At 39.2% G+C, this 26,216-nt stretch overlaps 2 protein-coding genes across 2 annotated transcripts in view; one reads left to right on the top strand and one right to left on the bottom strand.

The window, feature by feature from the left end:
* LOC126188565 (semaphorin-5A) overlaps window positions 1–5,614 on the top strand; it is a 678,499-nt gene extending 672,885 nt beyond the window's left edge. The window contains exons 13-15 of the mRNA XM_049930166.1: window positions 84–251; window positions 2,484–2,639; window positions 2,719–5,614. Coding sequence (XP_049786123.1) covers window positions 84–251; window positions 2,484–2,639; window positions 2,719–3,167 — 773 coding nt within the window. The 3' untranslated portion in view covers window positions 3,168–5,614. The remainder of the gene's footprint in view (window positions 1–83; window positions 252–2,483; window positions 2,640–2,718) is intronic.
* The window catches only part of LOC126188567 (acidic amino acid decarboxylase GADL1), a 188,544-nt gene continuing 166,147 nt past the window's right edge, over window positions 3,820–26,216 (bottom strand). The window contains exons 10-11 of the mRNA XM_049930168.1: window positions 5,962–6,202; window positions 3,820–3,997 (exon numbers count right to left, since the gene is read on the bottom strand). Of these exons, the coding sequence (XP_049786125.1) occupies window positions 6,020–6,202 (183 nt within the window). The 3' untranslated portion in view covers window positions 3,820–3,997; window positions 5,962–6,019. The remainder of the gene's footprint in view (window positions 3,998–5,961; window positions 6,203–26,216) is intronic.

Raw genomic sequence — 26,216 nt, 5'->3', positions numbered from 1 at the left:
ATCTCCAGAACTCAAAACTACTTTTTTTTTAAAGACAGGTGATAGCTTTGCCTCCTACTTATGTGTGACATATGCTTTCACAGCGGAATGGGGCTGCTGGTCAGAGTGGTCTGGATGTTCTGCAACGTGTGGACAAGGTCTGCGGCAGCGTACTCGCATCTGCCTAAGTGTCAGCAACAGAGCACAGGTTGACTCAGGCTGTGACGGACCTTCTGTCAGCCAGGAGCCTTGTGAGCTGATGAGCTGTGAATGTAAGTCTTTATTCATATCGCTGGCATTGTTTTTGTTAAATTGTCTTTTGTTAATTGATGAATGTACACACTACACAATATTTCATGTAACTGAGTAAAATTAACTGAAAAATCCAGGATGGATTCTAAACTAGTATAGAGAACAGAGAGCAGCAGACTGGCATGTGGAAAATGAAGGTCTACAACTAGGGAGCGATGTATCCGTTTTTGTGAAATGTTTGGCCTTTCCCTCACAGCTACCAACAAACCAGTGTGTGTTACATCTGTTTGAAAATTTAAACTAAGTAATTACAAGAATCACACTTCCTACTGGCATGCAGCTTAGCAAAAGTGACCACTGTATTGTAAAAATTCACCTGATTCATCAATACATCTTGCATTTGCCATTGGAAGATCTCCACTGAGGAATTTTGAATTATTCAGGAAAGTGTAAACTGAATCTTAATCACAAGTCTGAAGTTGAACAGTATTAGTGTATCCAAACCAAAGCTAATTCCACTATGAAATCACTCACCATTACAAAGAAAAAATTCAAAGGTTTTCTTTGGGTTTAAAATGAAAAAGCTTTCAGTGATGTGCAGGCCATTTAAATTAGGAATGATATTGTTGAGAAAGAGGGAATCAGTGGTGACATCGTACATGTGGGTTTGAAATGGTATGTGTGATGACTGCACATACATAAATGATGGTTTAGAGAATCTGGTTGTAGATGTTGATCAATTAAGACAGATCAGCCATACATTCAGCAACTGGTTTGAGGCCAGCAGTTTTAGTGTAGCCATAATGGGCACGTGTGTGCGTCTTTGGAAGACGGTAGGTTAATGTAGAATCTTACTATGCAGTTTCAACTGTGCAAAAACGGTTTACTACTCCTGTTTGTGTACACTTCCACATTCCAGGTTGTAGTTTAGAGGGGAGATATTGCCCAATATGAAGTAGTTAAGTTGTAAAAGCCTTAAAGACACCTGGCATCTATTGGAGCCGTGCTGGCTGGAGGTACAAAGTTCCCCAAGTGTCTTTAAGGGGTGTTCCTATCAGAGACGTATCAAGTTGAAGTTAGTACAAAACAGTCACAGTGTTGTTAAATTTGAAGTCAAATATCGGGGATCTTCTTCATTGAGATGAAAAAGTGATAATTTGAATTCAGATTGTGAGAAAAAAATGAATTCTTAACAAGAAAATTTTTTCATTTAAGTCTCTCTTAGTGCTAAAATGAATTATGCCCCTAGTACAAATAATTAAACAGGATTGATTGCCTGCAAAGATAGTTTATGACACTGTATCATTGCTGACTGTTCTGGTTTTGGATAACCTCAGGTCGGACAAACTGTGTTAGTGTCAGGAGAGATTCAATGAGCTGGAGCGATTTTTCAGGAATGGATTATGGTTTGTTGTTTGTACTGACAGAACTGGAAAGGAACTTGTAGGAAAACACTAATCTTAAACAAACCAAGAGTGATGTAATAAGGATTATGTTCATTTGATATGCAGCAGATTTCAGCAGGCAATGAGTGCAGTGCTATTGTACCGGCTTGGCAGGACCATGTGAAGTTCAATGTGTGTCAGCTTTCCAATGTTAATGTGTGCAGCATATATCTTTGTTACTTTATCTTCAGGATTTAGACAGATTCACAATAGCTCCTAAAAGCTTTAGGCACTATCCAAGACATTGACATTAATAAATGACTCTTATTATTTCCCTTTAACTGTATAGTGAAGTTTTCAATCTTCTTTTGAAGAAGTCAAAGCACATAGGAAAGTGCATGAACTTCCATTGATACCTACTGCCTAATAACTTACTTCATTTATTAAATAAATGAATGATTTGTTGGAATATCTTAAATCTGGGCAACTGTTACCTTGTTGGCCACCTGTTGTGCTATATCAACATTTCTTCTACCTAAACAACCTAAAATTTCCTTCCTGCTCGCATTGATCAGTTTTACATTCATTTTTAAATGATTCATCACTGAGGCGAAACCCAAAAACAGATATGCTTCGCACCTTTGGGAACCATTACAAAGACCTTTTATTACATTTTCTTGGGTCACTTGAAGAATGCTTTTCTGGTTGAGAACTAGGGGTCACTCCAAAGTAATGAAGACTTTTCAATCATGTAGAATCATAGAAAACATCCCCACCTACAAACAATTCCATGTTTTTAGTCAAAGCATTGTTCATTATGTGTCTGCTGAGGCAAGCTACTAATATTGCATTGTGCTTTTGTCACAGCACTTATGGGATGGGAATCGTGGTCAGTTTGGTCTTTGTGTGATGATGCTGGAGAGCAGCACAGACGCAGAAAATGTCAGACAACGAACCCTGGACCTCAGCTGTGCCAGGGCCATGATCAGGAGACAAGAATGTGTGTTCAGACAACTGAAAATGGTAATTTAATCACACACTTAAAGTCCTGCAACTTGAATTCAAGAACATGTTTATTAATAATCTTTTGTTTTCTTTGTAGATCTCAACCCACTTGGTGTTCAGAGCAGCCTTGACCTCAAGAAAGCTGAATCTCTGTCTGTTGGAGTTATTCTAGGTTCTTGTGTAGCTGCCTTCATACTGGGTGTAATTCTGGCTGCTGCGGTTAGCTATTATTACCAGAAGAGGCGAAGACCGCGGATACCTGGCAGCCCACATTACATTTCATCGAAGCAAAATCCTTATGTTACAGTGCCACTAAAGGAAACAAGCAGCCATTCAAAGCGGGCACCTTCAAATAGTAGCAATGGCTCCACCAGCAGTCCTCATAGGAGTGCAAGTAACCCTAGTGGAGGTATCTCACTGGGTACACCAAAGCTGTTCTCAAAACCAGCAGTTGAGTATGAAACTGCAACTATAAAAAGGAACAGTCATAGCCTAGCAAATGGGCAAATACGAGCTGATCTGGATCAGCAGGACAAATTCTTCTGACTAAATACAAAGTGAATCATTTCTCTGATGCGATAACAGAGAAATTGTTTGGGATGAAGTGAATTTCTGTTTCAGCGTGCAAGCAACATAATTTAACAGTTTTTCACACGTGTGTGTGTGTGTGTGTGTGTGTGTGTGTGTGTGTGTGTGTGTGTGTGTGTGGATGGGTGTGGGTGCGTGTGCACGCACTAGTGCATGCCCACTTCTGTTTTTCATACAGTGACTTGAATGTTATGGAGGATTAAGTACATGAACATTTCATCTCGATTGTGACAACTACCCCCTCAAGATTTCAGTGCATCTGACACACTGCTGGTGCTAATAAATGACTTCTAAAGTTGTTGACTGCTGATGAAATGTCTGTTTTTCAGTATTTCAAAAAAGAAACAATGGTTCCTTCAAATGTATGTACATAAAATAAATGACTTGAGCGGACACTTGTTATAAGTGGTATCAAACTGTTCTATAACAATGTTATGGATGGTGACAGAATTTACAAGTCCCACAAAGAGATTATCTGGTGATATCTTAAGTGTAGACTGCATATGGAAGTCTTATCTTCATACTTTGTGCCAATGAACTGTTTCTTGTTATAAGTGTGTATATATGTACATATCTTCATTTGATAAATTGACAAATTCTGAACAGAATGTTATAAATATTTGTATATTTTGTGTAAATAGTATTAAGAGTTTTATTATTTTCATAAGACTTTACACATATCAGTAAATTTCCAGACTTTTTTTTATAAAAGACATTATACAGCAACAAAATTAATATGGCTCCACTGTTATTGTTAACCTGCTGTGTTGCCGTCTTCTCGTGCATTCCTGCGACAGAAAAAGACAATTATCTTTAGAAATTTATTGTTCGTTTGATCCCAAATGTTAAAAATTTTTCTGTGATATTCATAGCATTTTATATATTTGTCACATATGGCTATTTATATTCTCATGCAGTTGCAGGAATTTTTTAAACAAGGCTGCAAACTATTGTAGATACTTTTACAGCACAATGAACAAGGTCTAAACCCTTCTCTATATTCCTTAGAATATTTCAACATCACAGAGAATTTTAAATCTAACATTCCCTGCAGACACTAGCAAAAAAAAATTACAGATGTAATGCAATGGGATATTCTACTGAAATATATTTTCCGTAATAGCTCAATATGCAAAAATTACATACGTAAACATGAAATAAAGTCACACCACTCATCACAGTAATATACATCCACAATGATTCATGAAAATTATTATCATGAAGTGACAGTGAGAATTTGTATCAGTCCAGGAGACACATTTGGAGAACCAAATGATTAAGGAAGCTAATAATAAAAGCAGGAAATCAACATTGGAGTCACAGTCATGATATAAATTTTCATGTGTCTCTCTAGATTTATGAGTAGCAGTTATTGTCTGTTGTTTTATCGTCTCCACCATCAGTGTTACTCAAGGATAGAGATGAACACAGCTGTTACTGACGTATAATATTGTGAGAGCTGGCAATATATCTTCACTTGTGTCATACTAAAAACTCCAAAAGTCAGCCTGGTATTTCAACAGCTATGTTCAGTATATTACACAACTATGTGTTTCATCTTTGTTTAATACTGTACTTATCTATATTACTAAAATTGCTATCATTCCCAGTTATTTGGAAACATTTTTCTCAAAAGTAACAAGGAATTGAGAAACCGTCGAAAACCAAATAGTGTAGAGTGGTGATTTTTCATAATAATGAAAGAAAAAAGATAAATAATAAACAATTGTGACACATACTCTAAATTTGTTTTTCGCAAGTTGTAAAGGAAATGATTTGTAATTGTGATGGTATATAATAGTTCTGAACCTCATTAGCGTTTCTGTCCACAAAGACAAAAAATACATCTTAAGCTGAAAAACAGGATTTCATGAACTAATTTTGTCTTTTGGGTTTGACTGTTCTGCTCTTTTATTCTTTACAAAGTATTACTGCAAACTGTCATTATATTCTGGTTTTTGGATTTGATATGAATTCTCTACAATACATTAATGGATAAGATGTTTACTAAATAATTTGACACAAGTTCATAACAGACAATTTAAGCTTTATATCATAGCAGTAATTCATGATAGAGAAAGCAATTTGTATGTCAGGTCATTATTTCCAGATTATGCAGTTTATACGTAAAATGTATTCTGACAATCACAGCATAAATTTCTCTAACAACTATTTTATACAAGAATTTTTATATGTTTGTCAAATAGTGTGGTACAGAATTGATCTGTATATCATTCTTGCTTTTTAACTATGGTTATGTCTAACTGCAGGGTCCAGTATCTTTTAAGCTAAAAGAGGCAACATCAGATGTACATAGTTGTATTAATAATCTATGTGACTCATATTGAGTCTGAAAAATGAACTTATTTTTAAATATTTTATTAATAAATAATTATAAAATATAACAGTTTTAGTTTCTTTGGCTCACAAACTCCTTGCTCTTAAACTATCATGCTAGGATTTTCAGGAGAATACCAACTATGACCTACTATTTACAGGTAGCTACAGTCTTGAAATTTTCCACACAAGTCAATAACTTTATTATAACAAAATGAAATAGACTTAAAATAAAGATCGTAGTAAGGAATCATGAGAAATTCTTTTATTTCTTTTGGAGGATGTTAACTTGAATTTCTACTCTGAGTGCTTATTTTAAAATGTTTTGAGATACATGGAGAATGTAACATAAAAGTTTATATTGTATGACAATGTTACACTTATCACCTGACTAACAAATGAAGTTTTCTCTTACCTGTTCACATCAGACACAAAATGACAATCAAATGGAGTCAGTGTCAATGAAACCGACATCACAGTTGTGAGCCATAGAGGTCTATTTGACTAATTATGAAATCCATATCATGGTGTGTGGGTGGGGGATGACATGTAGTGACAAGACGAAAGAAATTCCGAAATTTCTTTTGTTTTAATGGCTGGTAATTAATCATCACAGTGCCTGATGTAACAAGAGATTCTTTTAGTCTTGGTGCCACCTGTAAAGAAAAATTAACTGCAAATCAGCAAATTAGTAAGTGTGTCCATATTTACAAACACATCCAAATAACATGAACATCTGGTCAGGAGCCTATAATTTCCATTTGTGATTCAAACACTGCATTTTCCTCTGGGATGTGCAAAACTGCTAGCACGAAAAACATTGACAAACAGTTTCTGTATGTTAAACAAACTACCAACAATCTTCTATAATATACTGTTTAATTAAGGACATTTGTTAGTTTCATTTTCTATTTAAAAGTTTTATCCACTACACAGGAAAGCATTAACTTCTGTTTATTACCATTACACACTTCACATACACAAAGTGAACCAACTATCTTTTTCACGTTGATTAATTTTTGAGTCACTGGAGATATTCACAGGATCTTTTTCTTTAATCATATAGGCACCGATTTTGTTTTCTTTTTTAAATGGAAAGATGGCAATGTATTGAATAAGAATAGCAGATGGAGTAAATATACATGGTATACATGAAAATGTGTGCTTCTGTAGCAACCATTTTAATGGCACACCATCTGCAAGTTTACAACACTTTCAGTGGAGACTAACATGTGGTGTAACAATTATGTATTGCTTGCCTTGGCAGTACTAGTTTACAACCATTCAAATACTCAAAACAACAACAACATAAAGATCGCCTTATTCAATGTCTTTTCACTCTGCAATATCTTGTCAGCCATATTCAAGAATTACTTCATTGAACTGTCTTAAAAAAAAAAAAAAAAAAAAAAAAAAAAAAAAAAAAAAAAAAAAAAAAAAAAAAACCACACACACACACACACAGACACACACAATGGTGCTATTAAAATAATCTTGGTGATTAATGGTGTTCAAAAAATTCAGTATTCTATGTTTCATAAGACCTGGTCATAAAGATCCTTAACAAGTCAAAAGTTATTTGCAATGAAAAAGTTAGACATTAAACAAAAGAAACCAGTCTGTCTCATACCAGTGCAGATGCAGATGCAACTTGACTTTATTAGGAATTCATCCTGAGTAATGGCAGCTATGATTTTTAATTCCCAAGTTCAGACAATTTATAAGTGAGAGGCTACTAAGCGACACTGGACAAAAATACGGAAACACTGCATGCTTGAACATAACTGCAGATGCTATCCATGCCTGCAAGTGGTGCTGTTGTACTAGATGACCAACAGCATCTTCAAAAATTCCTCAATATGTTGCAAGTATCAGTTGTGGTAAGAACTGAGTTCTGTGTAGTTGTGAGTGCATTATGTTGGAGCTGAGTGAATTCTGATGTGGACAAACTGTTGGTGCTCGTATGATGGGTGCTTGCATAACGAAGGTAGCTGAAGTGTCTGATTTTTCAAGAGCAACCACATCAAAGATTTATTTCACTTACAGGAAAAGTGGAAAAACACCATCTGTAAATAACAATGCAGATGAAAGAGTGCACTGAGTGATCATGACAGATGGTTAATGAAGAGGATTGTAACAAAAAAGACGAGAGCTGCAAAAGTCACAGCAGAACTGAATGACACACTTGTGAACCATGTTAGCATCAAACCTACACACAGGGAGCTACATAAACCGGGAATTGCAGGGCAAGGTGGAATTTCAAAACTACACTTCAGTGACGCAAATGTGTGTTGCAGGAAAACAAAGTACCAAAGCCATAAAACCTGGTACTACGTAGCAATGGAAGAATGCTGTTTGGCCAGAAGAGTCTTGTTTCACACTTCTGGCCAAGTTTACATCTGGTGTACACCATTCCCAGTGTATGATGCAGAATGCTTGCTGCCAAGTGTAAAATATGGTGGGGGCTCTGTGATGATTTGGGCAGCCATAGAATGGTATTCCATGCATCCCATGGTTACTCTGCATGGTAGCATTACTGCCAAGGATTATGTGACTTCACTAAATTCTCGCTAATACGGCCTGCTTACAATAATGAAATTTCATCTGCAGCAATGTTGTTAGTTAATTATAGTGTTCAACATTCCTGTACACCTTGAAATTGTGGCTTTTCTTATGGATCATTTCATGGCTCCTAAAGGGAAACACGTTATGCTAGACCTCAAGCAGAAATGCAAAATTACATATAAACTGAACTGAGGCTCTTTGCAGAAAACCATTGTTGCTGGCAACAGTGTTGGACGAGCAACTATTTATGAGCAAACTTCAGCAGAAAAGAGGTAATCATAAGCTCACAGGAAAGTTATGATGAAACTGATGAAGAAGGGGACATGAGGATATCTCAAACTGCTAGTGCTGAAGCTGGAGACCTCTTCCTTGAGTACATTATGCAGCAATCACAAACATGGCAGGACCTATGAAATGCTTGTAAAGCCGTTGTGTGATAAAGCATACTACCATTGCGTATCATCATTGTGACAACTAAAACTTTGGGACACGTTTCATAGTGAATGTTGAGTGATACTAATATGCATGTATACACTCAAGGATTAAATTTTCTGTAAAAATGAGTGCATCTTTTGATTTGATGAAGTGTGTTTATACTAAATATTAGACACACTCAAGAATCCGGCACTTCTGCTAATTCGACCCATATGTGCGAGGAATGGCCAGTTTAGCAAGGATGTCATTAAAATAATCTGTTTCCTTGGAGTATTTTGGATGATCAAGTCTGTCCTATGGTACAATATTTCTTCTACAATGGTGATGCTGCGTTCCAAGGCAACAGAAACTCTTCTCATATAGGTCACATTGTCCAGGACCAGTTTTATAACCACAAGAATGATTTGTCACATCAACACTGGCCATTAGAGGCAAAAGGTCTCAATTTTACTGAACCTTTATGATCTACTTTAAAGAGAAGGGCGTGTGATCACTATCTACCAGCATCATCATTACCTGAACTTGCCACTCTTTTGCAGGAAGAAAGGTACAATATTCCCTTGAAAAATGTACATGACCTCTGCTTACCCATTATGAGATGATCGGCAGCTGTTTTGAATGTCGATGGTTTCCCTGCTTCATATTCGGTATGGTAATATGTTTTGTTTTTGGTATTTCCCTGTTTTTGTCTTGTCCCCCCCCCCCCCCCTATGTGAAGGCTTGATTTACTCAAATTGTTAGTCCCAAGAATATAAAAACTATTTGGACAACTTCTAGTAAGGTATCATTTTAATTTATTTCGGAATCTTTGTAGATTTCCCTAATGTCTGCAGCCAATTAAAAAATAGCTCATGTACCATAATATAGAACTCTGCAATGACATAAAATTAAGAATACAGGAATTAAGTAGAAATTGGTTTTGTTTCTTGTCCTTTAGTTTCTCATATTAAAATTTTGAGTTTTATGATAACAACTGTTATGACTGTCATTCATAACTGTTATGAATTCATGAAACATAAACATAATGATCATGGAAAGTACCTATGTGTGCTGTTCAAATATCATATTTATGTACCAATAAACTTTAAATATTCAGCACTAGAACACATTTATAAAAGTGAAGATACACCAAGTTGTCTTCTTTAGATGTTGTAACAGGTGGTCATTGACTGGTCTCCAGTCATATCATATTATTGGTGTCACATCACAATTAGTAGCTGGGTTTGACTTGCTATGTTTGCTTCACCCTTTGATGAATATTTGGTTTTCTGAACCTGTGTTGTAATTCTGTGCAATGCACTTCCCCTTGGTGATTTCCAGTACTGATGAATAAAATAGCCAGTAAAAGTTTAACAAATACACTGTGCAGCACTATTAAAGGGTTACGTTTTAGAAACCCCATAACTGTCTTTCATTGTGATGCATTAGTTTCAAATCTGAGTCAAAGTTGTCCACAATCTTCCTCTGTAATGGTGCAAAAGCATGTCATCCTGCAACACCACTGTCAGGCTTGGCGACACTTCAAACAGCTAGAAGTTGACACGTGAGAGTAAAAGGCTAGAGCTCAAAAATTCATGTGAGATGTAATGTGGGTTAGTAATATTACATTGTGCCATATTCCCTCTTAACCACATTTCACCACTTCTTTTGACACCTCTGCGATGAAGATCAGAACTGCAACGCCAATCATTTAAGTCACAGAGTTTTCTTACAATTGGCTGAGGGAACAATTTCAGACAGACCACCACTCAATATTGAGACGAAATGGCATCGGGGATGCCATAAAATCCGCAATGAAAACTCTCCTTCACTGAGGTGTGGATTCTCACATATTTCACTGTCTAAAATGACAGTTCGCAGTGGTATGAGCAACAGGACATCATTCTTGACTACCTTAGACATTTCTGATATCCTCCATATGATTCACCCCTTCCCTAAGGATGTTGTTGGCCTGCAACCCCACTGAAAGTGATTGAACCCACTGAACTGCAGTGTGATTGCAATTTTGTTCTGGTGTACAGGGTGGAACCAGTTGGGACCATTCAAAATAATCCAACAAAACTTGAAAGTGATACGAAGCAGCAAAGGGTATTTATGTTTTTCTTAGAACTCCTGTTTTACGCCCTCTTGCGGCATGACCAAAGTGAAGAAGGAGGGGATGGCATTGATGCATGTGTGAAAAAAATGGCAAAGGGCCCCTCTGAGAGCCCCAGACCAGCAACACCCTTGGTGTCACCCACACACCTTTGTTGAGCAGTTTAAAAATGTACCTATACAGGGACAGCCAGTCGCTGATCACAAGGTGATGGCGTGACAGGCTTCCCTTTCGACACTCCATAGATTCTGCATGCAGCCACCTGGTGCTAGGTGAGTGGCATAGTGCCACTCAATTCAGGGGTGTCCAAAGTTTAGCTTGTCACGCTGGTGCCTAGTAAACAGTGTAAACAGTTTCTGGCTGTCTCTGTATAGGTAAATTTTTAAAGCGCTCAGCAAAGGTGCATGGGTGACACTAAACTGAAATGCCTCAGAGAGACCCTTTGCAGTGTCATTCATACTATTTGCACACGCATCAGTGTCATAATCAACCCTGCTTTGGTCATGTCAGAGGAGGGTGTGAAACAGGAGGACTGAAAAAGCATAAATACCTATTGTTGCTTCAGATCACATTCAAATTTTGTCTAATGGTTTTGAATAGTCCATAATGGTTCCACCCTGTACACCAGAACAAAAACTGCAATCACACTCTAGTTGAATGAGTGCAGTCACGTTAAGTGGGGTTGTAGGCCCATGATGTCCTTACAGAAGGGTTCAATTGTCCAGTGGGTGTCAGCAGAGTCAAAGGTTGTCAAGAATGTCATCATGTTGCTCATCACTTTGTTTTTTACTGCAAAATGTGTGGGTATCAATACTCCAAGGAAACAGATTATTTTAATGACATCCTTTGTGGCACCCTGTCAGGTCTTTTCATGTTGATACTGAGTGTCAGTTGCATGAAAGTTTTTACCTTAGCCACCCACAAGAAAACCACATGAAACCAATGTTGGGCATCCTGGTTCTGACCTCCATTACAAAAGTGTCAAAGGAAGAATTCAAATACGGCTGAGAGGGGGAGTGACAGCCTTCCCATCATGTGACACATCCACAGTGGCACTGGGCAGGGTTGTGTGAAATTTGGTGCCAAAGTACCATCATTAACCACATTACAGCTCACATTAACTTCTGAGGTGCGGTCTTTTTCCAAATGTGTCAACACCTTGCTGTTTAAAGTGTTGCTGAGCCCTCAAGCCATGCTTTTGCACCATTACAGGGGAATGTTTTAGGCACCTTTAACTCAAATTTCAAACTTCTGTGTAGCAATGAGGGATAACTACAGGGTTTTGAGAAAGTGACCCTATAACTGTGTTGTGTAGTGTAGATTGGTGTACCAAATAGAACTAACAGGGGATACTGAATATATACAAAGAAAGGACATACCAGTGGTCACAGTTTTGTTTGTGGCAGACTCCTGAAGTTAGATGCAAATTATTCATCAAGAACCTACATACAAACTTTCAAGAACCAATATTACATGAAGAATCTGAAGATATTCCTCAGCTCTCTACATATTGCTCCCATAAGGTCCATGAAGACAAAATTAGACTAATTACAGCACTTATGGAGGTATTTAAGCAATCATTCTTTCAACAATCCACACACATTTGGAACATGAAGAAAACATAAATGTGCTACCACACTATGTACCCTCTGCCATGTACTTCACAATGCTTTGTAGATTATGTATGTTGAAGTAGATCAGCAGAGCTCATGCTTTACTTAAATTACATATCAATTTTTCACACAGCACAACATTGAAGCTGCTTTAGTTTGGTTTCATTGAAGGTCACTCTAAAAGAAAAAGCATACTGAAAAATTACTATATCTATAAAAGAAAATTTATCTCAAGGCTGAGACTTTAGTGGTGTTTCATATCAGTGCACACTCCGCTGCAGAGTGAAAATCTCATTCTTTAGTGGCATTGCTGAGGACTCTGTAGTTTTATTGGAAGGCATTCATGGTTTACTTACTCACTGTATGTCAATGACACACTTTCACCATTTACATAATTGGAGTTTTGCTCTATAATTGGAACATAATCATGTCAACTGTATGAAACAGAAATATGAACAAAACAAAAGCTTTTAAAATTGTAATGTCATGAGAATAGTAATCAATGGTTTGCAGTCAACATTGTAGTTGATTTGGCTTGTAACTGGGTCATTAGTAAAGAATACTCATTTCATACATTTCCAAACAAGTAACCATCATTAAAGTAATTAAATATATTAAATGAGTATCCATGTGTTTTATTCCTTTGGTCCAACTAGATTACAAATTGCAAATTGAAATCAAATGAAAATAATAATCTAATCAACTCCTCCCATGAACCATGAAGTTTGACTTGATGGGATGGTCTGTGTAGCTCAATGATGAGGTAGCCAAACTGTAGATGCAATCAAGCAGGAAGAATATTTGTGGAGAGGCTAGAATGACATATGGTTCCTGACAATGGGTAGCAGCCTTTTCATTAATTGCAGGGACAACTGTAGGGATGACTGACCTGGCCTTTTAACACTGGCCAATGTGGCCAGCACAACTGAAAGCAAGGGGAACTACATTTTTTTTTATTTCCCAAGCACTTGCAGCTCTTTTGAATGCCTTAAAGAAAATCGCATTCTCCTGAGTAACATACTCCTGAGGTAAAATCATCACCCATTATGAACTCTGGGTGACAACTGCTGATAAAAAAATGAAATAAAAAACTGGTGTTTACAGGTTGGAATGTCAGAGCCCTTAAATGTGTAGGTGGAGAAATGAGTAGGTTGAAGTTAGATATAGTAAACTTAGTGTGTTCTCTGTAGAAACAGATTTTCTGGTCATGGGGCTAGAGGATTATCAAAACAAGATCAAATAAAGGCATACATAAGTAAGTCTAATAGCGAACAAGGAATTAGAAATGTATGTTAACTACTATGAACAGCATAGTGAGTGGATCCCAGCCAACGCAGACACTAAGCCCGGGCACAACACAACAGTATAAGAGGCATGTCTACTAATTCTGCAGTTTACGAAGAGATTGAGAAAAAATGTTTGATGAGTTGAAAGATATTGTTCAGTACATAAAGAGGTATGAAAATTTAATTGTGATGGAGGATTGGAATTTTATACTGTAAAAAGGAAGAGAAGGTTAACTAGTACGAGAAAATGGACTGGGAAAAATGGGCAAAAGGAAAGTCACCTGGTAGAATTTTGCACACAGCATGATTTAAACATTCCTGATACGTGATTTGAGAATTATGAAAGAAGGTTGTATATGTGGAAGACCCTAGGACACACTGGAAGGTTTCAAGAAGTTTATATCATGATGAGACATGAATTTAGAAGTCAGGAGCAATTACAGACTCTGATTATAGTTTATTGGTTATGAAAAGCAGGTTAATGTTGAAGAGATTACAAAAGGTAGGAAATTATGTAGGTAGGACCTAGCTACCTTTAAACAGCCACAGATTGTTGAGAGTTTGCATTATGTGACAGCTGGCTGCAAAAGGGCAAAATGCGACACCTAAGTGAAACAGAGCAAAGGAATACAATAGAAGGGACTGAGTCGCATTTGTTATTTTATTTTACTTTTTTAATTCATCCACAGACAATAACTATTGTATGTCCAAATTTGACATGTGAATTAGTGAAGGTAGCAGAGATAAAACCAGACATAAAGAGAAGGACCTGCAGGAATCCTCAGATAGCATAGGAGATATCAAATTAGATTGGTGAATGGAGAAAATATAAAAATGCAGCAAACAAAAAATGCAATACAAAAGAGAGGTGCTCAAAAATTAGATTGGTAGGGAGTGCAAAGAGTAGTATGAATGACTACTTGAAATGTAGATACTGCTTATAGGAATATTAAAAAAAGTCTTTTGAAAAGTCAAGCAGCTGTATGTTATTCAAGACCTCAGATGGCTAGCTGGTACTAAGCAAGAAAGAGAAGGTCGAAATGTGAAATTTAATATAAAGAAGGGGAGAAACTTGTGGACATTATTATGAAAAGAAAAGTGGGTGAAGATGAGATGGGTGATGTGATACTGTAAGAAGAATTTGACAAACCACTGAAAGACCTAACTCAAAACATTTATGAGTGCCAAGATGAACTTGTACTGCTGTCGTCAACTGTGTAGGCTTACATTTATTTATGATCTTCTAAATTTTTCACGACAGTAGTCCTATGCTCATTCAAAAACATCATTATCTAACATCATTATATAATTATGAGAGAAATACACTTTTTCTGGCAATTTTCAGATGCTTACAAAACTACTGTCTGTGCAAATAATGTTGACACTCAGCACAATGGTTTTTGAAAATTTTGGTAAATTATGAGTGTTGCGGATAATTTATTTCATAGCAAATCAGCATTTGTGATTCATAGTTACTGTCAAAGAATAGATCACCCTGAAATTCAGTGTATATCAACACCAAGAAACATACATTTTCGAATTTTAGGAAGTTACTACTGTCCTGTGCATAACTGATTCATAGCAAATTGGTGTTGTGATTTGGTTACTGTAGCACATATTGTAAATTACCTCTTGTGTTACTGGCACATCTAGTTTCCTCTTTTAAGGAGAATATATTTACATAAATTGAGTCTACTTTTGAGTTTGTTATTGACACTAATCAACTTCAAAAAGCTTTAGGAAACAAGTAATTTTTGCCACAGGTTTTTCTGCTGCCTTAATAGAAATCTTGTTTTTTGTATTTGTGTCATTTCTTATAGGGAATTAATTTTATTTGCTCAACAGATTAAAAGATAATGAGCAGGTTTAGTTTAAAGTTATTTGCTCACTGTCCTGTAACACATTGCACCAGCCACAATGCAGTCCCACTGTGAATGCTGTTTTTGAAAACAGAATGAGTTATTTGACATTCTTAAGCAGCTGGAAATTGCCCTGACTACTGTCAAATGATTGGCAGTTGCTAAGAATCAGTGCATACCTGAAAGCCGTGTACTGGTACCTGAGGTACCCGATGTACCTCAAGTACTATCCTCTACTGTGGATTCTGTCTCCTCTGCAGGAAGTAAGGTATCTATCATTACTCATCAACTTGACTGCGAGTAGCCTGTCAGTGGGAGATCTAGGCATCCTGTACACAGTAGGCAGGCACCAGGGAGGACTGAGGGTGTTATACCGATCCACCTAACCAACAAGTTCGAGGTAGTGTCTTCCAATGAAACTGAAACAGAGCCAGTGAGACTCACTTCATTTGTTGGGAATCTTGTCCTGTGTCAAGAGAAGGCAAACACACTAGGGTAGGGGTATATTAATAGACTGACAGTCCAAACATACGGAAAATATGGGTACCCTTATTAGGGAATGACAGCAAGAGGTCAGGAAGGAAAACTCAGTGTGTGTGCTTGTAGGCCTCAATCAATGTGTTGAGAGCCTATTCCAGCAGCCATTGAGGGAACAGGGTGCAGCCAAATGCTGACTGTGTTGCACATTGGAATAAATGATGCCCATTGAATGGGCTCTGAGGTCATACTTGGATTGTTCCAGTGGCTGTCAGAGAAGGCTGAGAAGACCAGTCTTATGCACTGAGTTTCAATGAAGTTCGCAATTTACAGCATTGTCCCCAGAACTGATCATCAACCCCTGGCTCTGAGTCGAATGGAAGGACTGAACCAGGGACTTTGAAGATTCTGTGCCGAGCTAGGCTGCGACTTCCAGGATTTGTGCCATAGCGCTGAGGACTGTAGGATCACCCTAAATGGGTCAAGTGTGCACTACACATCAGAGGCTGCTACCCAGGTAGTTGACTGGGTGCAGGGAGCACAAAAGGTATTTTTTTTTCAGATAAGGGGAACCTCAGGAGACCCAGAAGTATAAGGAAAAGAGCCAAAAGAAAGCCCCCCCCCCTTTACAGGTAGGAGTATTAAAATCCTAGTAGTTAAATTCCAAAGCATTCGCAATAAAGTGCCAGAGGTTCAAACAGTCCTAAAAGCCAGTGAGGCTCAAATAATACTAGGTACAGAAACTGACTGACACATGAAATTGATAACAGTGAATTTTTTGGGAAAGACGTAAGTTTTTATCAAAAGGATACGCTAATGGGAAACAGTTGCACAGTAGACAAGAAACTCAAATCCACTGAGATAGAAATTGAAGCTACACGCAAGATTGAGTGGCCAAGACTCAGTATCAGGGGTGGGCATCAAATGGTAATTGGATCCTTCTGTCCCTATCAGTTTGAACTTTAAAGAAAAGCTCAGTTAACTTGCATGTAAGTTCGCCAATCACACTGTTATTGTCAGTGCAGGCTTTAATCATCCAACATCTATTACAAAAATTACAGTTTAGTTAGAGGTGACTGTGACAAGACATCCTGTGAAATGTTACTAAGCACCTTCTGTTAAAACTACCTAGAACAGGTAGTCTGGAACTCTACTGAAGATGGAAACATACTAGATCTAATGGCAACAAACAGACCTGACCTCTTTGAGGATGGGTACATTGAAACTGGTATCAGTGATCATGTGGTGGTTGTGACAAAAATAATTACAAAAGTATAAACAGCAACGACAAGTAGAAAGATATATATATTCAGTAACCAAGATAAAAGAAGAGAAAGGGGGAAAAAAAAGAAATACAGTAGAGTTGCATGTCAATAAGAAGCTTGAAATGTTCAGCACAGAACAAGAGCATGTACAATTACTAAGGCCCAGGTTTATAGTTATCCATGATCTTGATAGATATGTATCCAGAACACTTCATAATGTGTGGGCCCTCTATAATATCCAGCCGCTGTAAAGAAACTTCTGAAGAAACAGAAATTACTGCATAACAGGTGTAAAACAAAACATGGCACAACAGACAGAGATATGCTGAATGAAACACATAGTGCGCTTAAGAGAGCAATGCATGAAGCCTTCAATGAGTACTGTAGGAGAATACAATCAAAAGATCTTTCAAAGAACCCAGAGAAACTGTGGTCATATGCAAAGACTGTCAGTGGCACCAAAGTTAGTGTCCAGTCACTCATGAATGAGACAAAAGCTAAAACTAAGGGTAGCAAAGCAAAAGATGAAATGCCTAACTCTGGCTTGAAATTTTCCTTTAAAAAAGAAAACCCAGGTATATTGCCCCAATTTAATCTTCACACCAATGATAAGGTGAGCGAAATAGGTATTAGTGTCAGTGGTGTTTAGAAACAGCTGAAGTCGCTACTGAACAACTCCAGGGCCAAATGGAACCCTTATCAGACTTGATACTGAATTTGAGGCTGAGTTAGCCCCTCCTTCAATTATAATGTAATGTAGATCCAGTGAACATAAAACCATCTCCAGTAGTCTGAATAAAGTACAGGTCACCCTTTTTTACAAGAAGAGTAATAGAAGTGATCCACAAAACTACCATCCAATATACTTGACAATGATTTGTTGTAGAATCTTAGAACATATTCTGAACTCAAGCATACTGAGGTACCTCGAAGAGAATGACCTCCTCCATGCCAACCAGAATGGATTCTGCAAAAATCAATCATGTGAAACCCAACTCACACTTTTCTCACATGACATATTGGAAGCTGTGGATCAAGGTAGTTAGGAAGATGCAGTATTTCTTGATTTCCAAAATGCATTTGATTCAGTACCACATGTACACTTATTGTTAGAAGAACAATCTTATGGCATACCAAGCGATATTTGCGACTGAACAGAGAATTTTTTGGTAGGAAGGACACAGCTTGTTATCTTGGAAGGAGAGTCATCATCAGATGTAGAAGTAACTTCAGGTCTGCTCCAGGGAAGTGTGAAATGGCCAACTCCTACAAATACCTGGGTGTAACACTTTATAGGGATATGAAATGGAATGATCACATAGGCTCAATTGCAGATAAAGCAGGTAGCAGACTTCAGTTTATTGGTAGAATACTGGGGAAATACAATCAGTCTACAATGAAGATTGCTCACAAATCACTCAGGTGCCCCATTATACAATATTGCTTAAGTCTGTGAGACCCACACCAAATAGGACACATTAAGTTGCAGCCAGGCATACTGGAAAGACGCACATTATTTTTGGCCAAAGCCTTCATCAGAGAAGGAAACACACACACATTCATTCATTCAAGCAAGCACACCTCAGGCACACATGACCGGCAGCTGTCACATAGAATGAAAGCAGCAATGTGGTAGGGGTGGGGAAAGGGATGGGATAGCAGGATACAGGTAGGGAGAGAGAAGAATGCTGTGTGGCAAAGTGAGCAGACACTAGGCTGCCCACAGGCACAGTGTCAGCAGGCTGTGGAGCAGGGAAGTGGGCAATGGGGGTGTGGGTGTGGGGTGGGAGGGGGTGGGTGGGGGGAATGGTGAACAAAACAAGAGAGGAAAGGGAAAGGGAAAGATGGGCAGGTGCACTGGCAGAGAGAGGCACACAGAGACAATGGGGGATGAGAATAGAGAGGAAATAATAAGACATAGCAAATGGAAACTGTTGGGTGAAGGGTATAGGTACAGTAGGTTACGGTAGGTTTAGGCTGGGATAATTTCAGGAGCGCAGAATTTGTTGTGTGGATAACTCCCATCTGCATAGTTTGGAAGAGCTGGTGGTGGCCAGATGGCTTGTGTAACAAAGCAGCCATTGAATATAATAGAGGGAAACATTCCACGAGGGAAAAATATATTTAAAAAGAAAGATGATGAGACTTACCCAACAAAAGCGCTGGCAGGTCGATAGACACACAAATAAACACAAACATACACACAAAACTCTAGCTTTCGCAACCAACGGTTGCCTCGTCAGGAAAGAGGGAAGGAGAAGGAAAGACAAAAGGATTGGGTTTTAAGGGAGAGGGTAAGGAGTCATTCCAATCCCGGGAGCGGAAAGACTTACCTTAGGGGGAAAAAAGGACAGGTTTACACTCGCACACACACACATATCCATCCACACATACACAGACACAAGCAGACATTTGTAAAGGCCATTGAAATTGAGTATGTTATGTTTAGCTCCATGTTGTGCCACAGGGTTAGTATACCTTGCTCTTGGCCACAGTTTGGCAGTGGCTGTTCATCCTTGTGGATAGCTGTATGGTAGTCATACCAATATAAAAAGCTGTGCAATGATTGCAGCAGAGTTGTTATATGACATGGCTGCTCTGATGGGGTAGGATAAGTCTAGGCAAGGCTGGAATAGGAAGTGCTGGGCATGTGGATTGGGCAGGTCTTACACCTCAGTCTTCCACAGGATATGAGCCTTGTGGCAAGGGGTTGGGATTGGGAGTGGCATAGGGATGGACTAGGATGTTGTGGACATTGGGTAGCCAATGGAACACCACTTTTTGAGGAGGTGGGAAGGATCTTGGGTAGGATGTCCCTCATTTCAGTGCATGATGAAAGGTAATCAAAGCCCTGGTGAAGGACGTGGTTCAATCACTCCAGTCTGGTGTGGCACTGAGTGACAAAGGGGGCACTCCTTCGTACCTGGTCCTTGGGGGTCGAGTGAGGATTGAGGGTGCGAGGGGAAATGGCATGGGAGATATGTTTGTGGACTAGGCCTGGGGGTAGGGCATGCCTATGAATGTGTAGGTGAGACCCTCAGCATACTGGAAAAGGGAGTTTTTGTCAGTGCAGGTACACCATCTCCAAGTGGCCTGGCTGTATGGGAGGGACTTTTTGGCATGGAAGGGATGACAGCTGATGAAAATCAGGTATTGTTGGTGATTAATGGGTTTAAAGTGAGTAGAGGTGCAGCTGGAGCCATTAGAGAGGAGGAGTTCAACATCCAGAAAGGTGGCATGCAGGGTTGAGGAGGACAGGTGAAATGGTTGGGAGAGAAGATGTTGAGGTTGTGATGAAATGAAGACAGGGTCTCTTCGCCCTGAGTCCAGGTCACGAAGATATCATCAATGAACCGTAACAAGACTAGGGGTCTGGCATTTTGTGAGACTAGGTAGGTCTCTTCTAGATCGCCCATAAACAGGTTGGCATAGGAGGGTGCCATGCGGGGCCCTTAGGTGTTCTGCGGATTTGTTTATATACCTCTCCTTCAAAGGAATAGCAGTTGTGAGTTAGGTTAAAGTTAGTGAATTGTATGAGAAATGAGGAAGTGGGTTTGGAGCCTGAAGGACATAGGGAAAGACAGCGTCCAATAGCAATAAGACTATGGGCATGAGGTGTGTTGGTGTATAGGGAGGTTGCATTAACAGTGTCAATTAGGGATCCAGGAGGTAAAGGGACGGGATGTTGGAGAGTTGATGAAGGAATTGGTTGGTTTCTTTGATGTGGGAGGGTAGATTATGGGCAATTGGTTGGAGGTGTTGCTCCACGAAGGCTCAAATTCTTTCAGTGGAGCACAATAATCTGCTACAATGGAGCATAAAAGATTGTTGGGTTCACGGATTTTGGGAAGCATATAGATGATGGGTGTACAGGGTCTCACAAGGGTGAGGAGGGAAATGGATTCATGGTAGAGGTTCTGGGAAGGGCCTAAGATTTTAAGCAGAGATTGGAGGTTATGTTGGAGTTCTGGGATGGGATTACTCTGGCAGAGTTTATAGGTGGAGGAATCAGATACTGGGCAGAGGCTTTCCACCAGGTAGTTACTGCAGTTCATAACAACAGTGGTGGAACCTTTTTCTGCAGGCAAGATATTGAAAATACACAGAGAAGGGCAGCATGAATGGTCACAGGTTTGTTTGACTTGTGGGAGAGTGTCACAGAGATGCTGCAGAAAGTGAACTGGGAGCCTCTTGAAGATAAATGTAAACCATCCCGAGAAAGTCTACTTATGACATTTCAAGAACTGACTTTAAATGATGACTGTGGGAATACTCTACAATCTCCACTACACTCCCAAAGAAATCTTGATGATGAGATTAATTACACAGAGGCATTTAAACAATCTTTCTTCCTGTACTCCAAAAGTGAATGTAATGGGAAGAAACCCTAATAACTTGCACAATGGGATGTATCCTTTTCTATGCACTTCACAATGGTTTGCAGAGTACAGATGTAGATGTAGATATAGAAATGATATAAAATTGACCATCCTAACTGTATAATATTCGAGTCCATCCCTGCACCATTCCTACTTCTAATCCTGCACTACATGAGTCATTTCCTGCAGACAGCTCATATATCTGCACACTATTACTATCCTATTACTGTAGTCCATATACAGCTATTACTTATCTGATCTTAGGGCCACATGTGAAAGCAGCCACATCATCTACCAGCTGTAACCATCCATAAACTTGTCAAACATGCTGTAGGCTTCAACACCCATGCCACATGGATCCCCCTCCCCACAATGCACCAGCCCCCCTAAAATGCACAAGTGGGAACCATCCCTCCAGCACATTTTTCGTGCTCACAATTCTTATGACCAGAATCTATATTAATTGCCAAATTTGGTCTCTACCCCCCCTCCCCCCCAAAATCCTTTCTTCTCCTCTAACTCTCATTTTATATTTCATTCCATTCTTGGAACTGTATTCTTCCTCTGATACCCCCTCTTCTTATCTGTCCACCTCTATGCATACATTTTTATGTGTGCTTCTGTACCACACAGATGTTTTCTGCTGGTGAGTGACTGACTATCCTTTTTTTGTATGCTGTTTCCATTCTGGAATTTCCATTGTCATACTATTTTCACCTGATTGGCACCCTTCCTTCCAGAAACATAGTCTTTTCTCAACTTCTTTGTGGTTGCACATTTCAAATGCCTGTTGTTGAGACAGTCAATTACACAAGTGACTGCCATACTGCAAAGCCATTCCCCTCTCAACCACATTCCTTATTTTACACATTCATTCTTTCATTCATTGTGTTTTGTAGATAACATCAGGAAACATAACCTTACAATGTTCAGGGATGTGGACTGAGTCAAGGTATATGTTGAGAAAAAAGACCTTTTACTTATACTACAGGATGTCCCACATGACTCACTTGCCAGTTAATCAACTTTAGTCCAGCTGATTGTGAAGTGGCAACATTGTCTCAAAAGTTGGTTACACTTCATTTTATTGGAAATTTGAGTGCAGCTGTGTGTCTGTGCATCAGTTGTGAAAAGTTCATATTGTTGAGTTGTTATATAAATGGGTCAATTTGCATTAGAACAGCGAATTGGTATTGTGCAGTGTTACAAAAAAGACAGGCTCCATTAAGGAATGTAAAGAAATGTTTCAAGCAAAATATCATTGTAGGAAACTCCCAATGACCAATAATATTCAAGATCTGCACGCAAAATGGAGGGCTGTAGGATCCATTCACAATGTGCAGAGAAACTGGCGACTTACAGTGATGACCTCTGAAACTATAGACTGAATTTGCATGGACATTACTAGAATTCCCTGCAAGCTCGTAAGGAGGTTATCACAGCAGGTTAGTGTATCTCTTTCATCATACTGTCTTGTACTAAAGGATATGAAATTAAAAGCCTGTCATATGAGTGTGGTGCAAGAGTTGAAATCTGAGGATCAAGAAAAGAGAGTTCATTGTTGTAAATGGCTGTTAACATCAATTACTAACTGTTACTTGGACCCCTTGCTTCACTTCATGTCAGATGAGGCCTGGTTTCATTTGTCAGGTTGTATAAACTTCCATAATTGCATACACTAGTCACTGGACAACTCACATATTCTACATGAAGAACCTCTCCACTCGGAGAAGATACGACAAACACACACATATTTTTCAATTACACCTTAAACAGTGCCATATAGCTATTTAAAGACCTTTGACACTTTCTATGCATAGTTAATAGATGCAGAGAAGCTGTATGCAGTATTCCAAGGAGATGGAACAGCCACTCACACATCCAAGCAAAGTATGGCCCGCATCACCAATGTGTTCCCTGGAGACAGACATGTCAGTAGAGATCTCTGACCACCAAGGTCCCCTATCTAAACATCATGTGATTTTTATTTATGGGGCACCTTAAAGAACAAAATGTACACTGACAATCCTCAACTCTCAAACAACAGATGATCTTAAACAGAATATCACAAGAATAATTAAAACATCATGCCTGCAGAATTACACTGTGCTGCTGATAACATGATCATCACACAGTCACCGATGCCTGAAAGCCCACGGCCAACACTTCAGCATCTCTTATAATAAACAGTAACTACATGTTTCCTAACATCACTATTATCTACAATTTTAAAGTCAGTTCATTGTTACTTGGACCTCGGGTGTGAGGTATACTGGTTTTATGGGGCAGACCCTGAATTTCACCAATGCACTATCACTGCACAACTTAACACGATTTGTTCTTAGGCCAGCTACATTTCACTTACGACATTAGAGTGAAAGCCTGGAAAAAACTACTACTACTACTCCTCAATTATATCAAATACCTGATGTTTATCTTCTACTTTTACCTTAATATTTACTTTATTATACTGACATCTGTAACAACTGAGGCACATTTATAATGCACTACTACAGGCCCTGCAGTTTTATGATCAATACTGCTAGTTGCCATATAGCTACATCCCTGAATGTAAATAACAGATAATGTCCATAAAGAGTGGCTAATGAAATAGGTTTTTAAATTTCCATTGGTTTGGTAGGTATTTCCAATTTCTTCCTTAATATTTATGCTCAACACCTTTCCCCCAGTATATATAATCCTATATTTATATGTGGAAGACAAGCCCTGAAAGCTGGCAGCATGTTGCCACCTTTCAACTGTGAAGCACAGAAGGCAGCTGGCAGTGCTGAAACTAAGTGACTAAAAACAATAGCTGTCTATATGGATGTCACAATAATGAGGTGTCTCCTTAAAGGAGGTACATGGGGAGGACGCTCACAGTACCTGCACCATGCATACTTTAACTGTCAGGGTTCTTCTATCTCCATACAGATTTTAGATAAGGAGGCAATATCTATTGAAAACTACCGGTACTTTTTAACTACCTCTTGTCATGCCCCAAAATGAGAAACGTCCTATCTACTATCCTCCCCATCCATCCCACAGTGGTATTCTGTCACCCACTGCCTCCTCATCCATCCTTACACAACCCCTCCTCGCAACTCCTTGCCCCAGGCTCATATCCCTGTAATAGACCAACATGCAAAGCCTCTCTCATACATCCTCCCACCACCAATTACTCCAGCCTTCACAAGCATCACTTGTCCCATCAAAGGCAGAGCAACCTGTGAGACCTACCAAGTGATCTACTAGCTAAACTACAAACTGTGACAACCAACCAGCTATCTGTCTTCATGACTGGCCACCAACAAACTGTGGCCGAGAAACAGCTGGACCACCGAGTTGCTGAGCATGCTGCTCATCATACTGTTCTTCACTTTAATGACAGCTTCACAGCCTGTACCATCTGGATCCTTCCTGCCAACACCAGCTTTTCTGAATTTTACGGGTGGAAAGTCTCCCTGCAATTTATCCCACATTTCCATAATCCTCCTGATCTCAATTTTCATTAGTCATTGTCCTTCACCCATGTATCCCTTCTCTACGAGGTGCATTCAAGTTCTAAGGCCTCCGATTTTTTTTCTCCGGACTGGAAAGAGATAGAAACATGCGCATTGTTTTAAAATGAGGCCGCGTTCATTGTCCATACATCCCAGAGATGGCAGCACCGTACGGCAGATGGAATTTTACCGCCAGCGGCGAGAATGAGAACTGTTTTAAATACTTAAAATGGCGATGTTCTCCTTACTTGAACAGCGTGCAATCATTCGTTTTCTGAATTTGCGTGGTGTGAAACCAATTGAAATTCATCAGCAGTTGAAGGAGACATGTGGTTATGGAGTTATGGATGTGTCAAAAGTGCGTTTGTGGGTGTGACAGTTTAATGAAGGCAGAACATCGAGTGACAACAAACCGAAACAACCTCGGGCTCGCACAAGGCGGTCTGACGACATGATTGAGAAAGTGGAGAGAATTGTTTTGGGGGATCGCTGAATGACTGTTGAACAGATCGCCTCCAGAGTTGGCATTTCTGTGGGTTCTGTGCACACAATCCTGCATGATGACCTGAAAATGCGAAAAGTGTCATCCAGGTGGGTGCCACGAATGCTGACGGACGACCACATGGCTGCCCGTGTGGCATGTTGCCAAGCAATGTTGACGCGCAATGACAGCATGAATGGGACTTTCTTTTCATCGGTTGTGACAATGGATGAGACGTGGATGCCATTTTTCAATCCAGAAACAAAGCACCAGTCAGCTCAATGGAAGCACACAGATTCACCGCCACCAAAAAAATTTCGGGTAACCGCCAGTGCTGAAAAAAGGATGGTGTCCATGTTCTGGGACAGCGAGGGTGTAATCCTTACCCATTGCGTTCCAAAGGGCACTACGGTAACAGGTGCATCCTACAAAAATGTTTTGAAGAACAAATTCCTTCCTGCACTGCAACAAAAACGTCCGGGAAGGGCTGCGCGTGTGCTGTTTCACCAAGACAACGCACCCACACATCGAGCTAACGTTACCCAACAGTTTCTTCGTGATAACAACTTTGAAGTGATTCCTCATGCTCCCTACTCACCTGACCTGGCTCCTAGTGACTTTTGGCTTTTTCCAACAATGAAAGACACTCTCCGTGGCCGCACATTCACCAGCTGTGCTGCTATTGCCTCAGCGATTTTCCAGTGGTCAAAAC

The sequence above is a fragment of the Schistocerca cancellata genome, chromosome 5 (assembly GCF_023864275.1).
Source record: "Schistocerca cancellata isolate TAMUIC-IGC-003103 chromosome 5, iqSchCanc2.1, whole genome shotgun sequence".
Classification (NCBI taxonomy): Eukaryota; Metazoa; Arthropoda; class Insecta; order Orthoptera; family Acrididae; genus Schistocerca; species Schistocerca cancellata.
Note: the sequence above shows the minus strand (reverse complement) of the source record. Positions and strands in the feature narration are given on the sequence as shown.